Source organism: Cibotium barometz, chromosome 16 (assembly GCF_041138505.1).
Source record: "Cibotium barometz isolate CiBa-2024 chromosome 16, ASM4113850v1, whole genome shotgun sequence".
Lineage (NCBI taxonomy): Eukaryota > Viridiplantae > Streptophyta > Polypodiopsida > Cyatheales > Cibotiaceae > Cibotium > Cibotium barometz.
The window spans coordinates 709,654-714,270 of record NC_141061.1 but is presented as its reverse complement, the minus strand read 5'-3'; the positions used below and the strand labels follow the sequence as shown (position 1 = coordinate 714,270).

The following is a 4,617-nucleotide window of genomic DNA, read 5'->3' as shown; positions in this document are numbered from 1 at the left end:
GGGCTCATGATGTCCTCCATAATCTTTCTTTTTTTTGGCTCACGATTTTCTTTAAAAAGGCAAGAGGGCTCATTCTTTTTCACTTCTAGGGGAGAGGTAGGGAGAGAGGGACACCCTAAGGTATAGGGCATGTATTCATTAAAGCTTTGGCAATAGAAAATGTAAATTTTGTCACCATAGACTTTAAAAGGTTTGTAACCTTATAAAGTCTAAGGTTTGAGTGAATATGCGCACCACCTAAAAAAATTAATCAATAAGTTTGAGTGAATATATATGCACCACATATATTCCATGATACAATGAAGGGGAAGGGTTTTGACATGTGCCTTCGAAATTTGATGTGGAAGGACACGCGAAGGCTAACAGGGTTTTTATTAATTATGATTATTATATATACCAATGCAAACCGATGGAAAAGGGCAGGTGGCAGCATTTGATGAAAACAGGGTATACGTGGCAAGAGGAGAGAAGGGGCAGGTGTCAAGAGGGGAAGGTGCAGTTGCAAGGGATTGAGTACACGTTATAAAAACCAGCGGCTTTCCACATCGTTCTTCAATCAGCTCTGCTGTTTAAAAAGCCTTGGTGGGAGAATCAAAACCAGCAGCAGCACGCAGGGACAAATCATGGGTTCTGCAACTTTCATCGATGTCTTGCTGGCCATCATACTGCCTCCTCTGGGAGTTTTCCTGAGATTTGGCTGCGGGGTAATTATTTGTTTCTTGGACTGTATAATATGATTAGACCGACCTCATCAAGGGCTAATGTGTGCTTGCTTGCTTGTGCAGGTCGAGTTTTGGATATGCCTGTTGTTAACCATCCTGGGTTACGTACCCGGCATCATCTATGCCATCTACGTCTTGGTGGGTTGATTTCCTCATCTACACTACAATGCCGGAGATCTTCAAATCTCCTCCTGTGTAAAGAGAGGAATTTCTTCTTATTTTATATATATATATACATATAATCGGCGTCATTTCTTTCGTCTCTATTGTACACGTTTCTTTCCTGTCACATAAGCAATTGAACTGCTTTCGTAAGCAGAGCTTGAACCCTTGGTGCTTATCTCTAATTCGTCGTTTCATGCAAATAATGACACATCTAGGGGCAGAAGATAGTAGGTCAGATCGGGTGCATAATTTAAAGCACTAGTTTTTATAGCGTATAGCGGATGTGGAACAGCGGATCCATCGATGTACACGATGCCTTCGCAAAGTGGTCCTGTCAAAAAACAAAAGCAATCAACTAATTAGTAGCGCCTCTACTCTTTCCCAAAAAAAAATCACCTATTTTATATATTACATATAAACTATGAGGCACAAGAGGAGGAGGAGAGGATTATATAGAAGGAGAGGAGAGAGAATCCTTATTTTTAAAAATTAAAGAATTTTTTTTATCAATTTGACCTTTTGTATTTCGGCTTTCATTCTTGTGTTTTGTTTCTTAATGTCTTTTACATACAGTAACAACACACTGATTACATACAGTAACAACACACTGATTGAGTACTAGTCTCTCAACTTAGAACGAGACACAAATAGAACGATACAGAGAAAAAGTGCCAATTTATTAACACTTCTATATATGACTATAATACCCAAAAAATCATAATATGTTCTAGTTTGTGGTTAGTATCCTCACTTTCATTATCTATAGTACAATCTTTCACCATGTTTGTACCAACGTTTATGTGTTTGCTCTTCTTGCTTATTTTTTAAAAACTTATGTCTTCTATATGTTCTCTACTAATTCAAATGGATTAAAGACATACCTCAAATCATCAAAACTTCACTCAGTACTTTTTGTTCTGTTCATAAACCAATCTAATCTTGGATGTGAAGCATCAATTTAAAAATAAAAATAAAAACAAATATCATAGGTATCTTTCATTGTGTTGGATGGATATATTTTTGCCTTTCATAAAGCGTCTTTTTGAAGCTTCATTCATCTTCCTTAATATAGTGTTATCCAATTAGAACATGGTTAGTACTTTATTGTCTTGATCATTTTTATGAATGGTTATGCAAAAATGATTTGCGTAAGGATGCTTTAAATAGAACTTCCAGAACATCAATGCTTTATGAAAAATATTTGTTGGTGTATTATATTGCATATAAATTTATATTCCCATTGAAATATCTTCTACACTAATATTATGCGAAATGATAAGGCTTGTCAAGATCTTTTTTTCATACAATAACCAATCATCACATGAAGTGGGGGAATAATTTTGTCTTAAAGCTGTACACACCACGATTCCACCAATAGGATTATTTTTATTGCATCCAACATACTTTTTGATGTGTTTATTAACTCAAATAATTGACTGCATAAATTCTAGTGACCATTTAAAAGTGAAGATGGAATATTGTACCTCCTTTCTAATTAGCAACTTCAAACCATTCATTCATGATAGAATCATGAAGATTATTTTATTTAGTAATGCTTCATCAATATCACTACCACCTATTGATTATTACACTTCGTCTAAGAACTTTGGAGTTGACATTAGATTGATCAAACAATGCCTCGTCATTAGATAGCTTCTTTGGTCTACTACGATTCTTCTTTCGTTCTATGCTAGAAACCTCAATAGGGGGATTGTTTGAGTTAATACAATTTTCAATCCCTATATCTCTTGCTCTCTTTTTCATTTTTGACATTTTCCTTGTCACACAGACAAAGAGAGAGAAGAATATGTATTAAGCATTAGGCAAATTGGTATTACTTGAGAAATAGGTGCTCTTTAAATGAAAATTATAAATCCAACACAACGTTTTGAAACAATCTGATGACAATTGATGTATGGCCATTTTGAGATCATGTGATCATTTGAAACATTACATTAACACATTAAATATATGTGAAAATTGATGTATGCCATGTTGATATTTTCTTACTTTCACGTGACTTGCTTATATGTCCTTCCTTGTGGGTCATCGCTTAACGTTTTTCTCTACAGTAATAAGTCAAACAATTCAATCGACTCCCTTCTCGTTTCATGCATGGGCCGCCCCTCAGTCATGATAGAATTCGGGGTTGTTGAGCATGGGTGCGTCAATACTCACCATCATCATGGTACTTATTTTGCATGCCAGCCCCAGTAAGCACTCCCCTTGTGGAAGGATCGTCTCTTTCTCATAAATCATGGGCAAAGCTAGAATGTATATCTTACATTGAGAAAAAGCTTGCCACCACAGATAGAGATAAACTCTCTTGATGAGATGAGTAGCTATTGCTGGTATGATCCAATAGTGAAGGCAACACAAGATGTAGATGTAAGAAGTACTGATGCTGCACCACATGTAGAGCAGCACAATCACTAGTGCTTAGTGGACTTAGAGAGTCCTCTAGTAGTGGATCTAGTGTTAGTCCATGGTCAGGGGAAGTTTGAGATGAAGGATTCGAGAGATCTGCACTACTTTTTGGGAATTGAGGTCATTCGCACACCTGATGGTATTTGGTTGTCACAGAGACAGTATGTATTGGACATGTTGCCCAAGTATGGGATGGCTGATTGTAAGTCAATCTCGGTGCCATTAGATCAAAATGGAAAGATTAGTGTGGATGCAGGTTATGTGGGGAGTTTGATCTATGTCACAATCTCAGCAGGCCAGATTTGAGTTACACTGTTAGCTCTTAGAGAGCCAGTTTATGTAGGTTCCGCGTAAACCACATCTTGACAATGTGCGACGCACACTTCAGCATTTGAGGGACACTATTGATTATGCATTGTTTTATGAAGTAGGTGTACCATTGGAGCTATATGGGTACACAAATGCAGATTGGGCAGGTAGCACCTTAGAGAGGAGATCTACTAGTGGATTTATGTTTTCATTGGGGAGTGCTGCTATGACATGGAGCAGCAAGAAGCAGGCCACAGTTGCCTTGTTGAGTAATAGAGGAGCTGCGGTGGCAATGTGTGAGGTAGCTTGGTTATGCAAGATCCTTGCTGCTTTGGGGTTGCATGTGGAGAGAAAGGTTGTCATATATTGTGACAATCTTAGGAGTATACAGTTGGCCAGTAACCCAATTTTCCATGTGCAGACAAAACACATTGAGGTACATTACCACTTTATTAGAGGGAGAGAGTCTTGGGCAGCACAAGCGACATCAACTTGGCCTACGTCAGCACACAGGATCAAGTCATTGATATTTTCACGAAGGCCTTGGGAGCAGAGAAGATCCATAGATTTCAAGATATGCTTGGAGTTCATGAGTTGGAGTTGAGCTTGAGGGGGAGTGTTGAGATGTCAAGCTCAACCTGAGCTGACACTCACGAGGCACCTGTATGACCATTTGACATTTACATCACTGGCGGGTTTGGTAGCTGGCACTATCTTCGCCTGAGATTCTACAGCTGGACTACACCAACTAGTGCACACCTACCCACTCCACTTAGCATGTTCACATTATGGACTGATTGTATATACTCTATTATGTGTGTTAGTCACTTTATCTTCTTTGTAGATCTCTTTTGTTGTGTGAAGAAGAAGAAGAATTTTCAGCCTCTCACCTTGTGTGTTCTCTTCTAGGTTTTGCGTGAGTGCGTGTGGTCTTGCAAGAGCTCAAGCTCTCTTTTCCCTTGCATCTTTTTAGGAAGAACACTTGGTGAGTGTT

General features: G+C 38.3%; 1 protein-coding gene across 1 annotated transcript; it reads left to right on the top strand.

Moving 5' to 3' along the window:
- Positions 1–548: 548 nt before the first annotated feature.
- Positions 549–973, top strand: LOC147630245 (hydrophobic protein RCI2A). The gene is made up of 2 exons (XM_086809957.1): positions 549–704; positions 786–973. The coding sequence occupies exons 1-2, from the start codon at positions 624–626 to the stop codon at positions 867–869; spliced, it is 165 nt and encodes a 54-aa protein (XP_086666083.1). The 5' UTR covers positions 549–623; the 3' UTR covers positions 870–973.
- Positions 974–4,617: the final 3,644 nt, after the last annotated feature.

Excerpts from the sequence above, each read along its gene's own strand:
- LOC147630245 (XM_086809957.1), top strand. The coding sequence starts at position 624 with ATGGGTTCTGCAACTTTCATCGATGTCTTGCTGGCCATCATACTGCCT. Across the intron at positions 705-785 it reads TCCTGAGATTTGGCTGCGGG|GTCGAGTTTTGGATATGCCT; the intron begins GTAATTATTTGT and ends TTGCTTGTGCAG.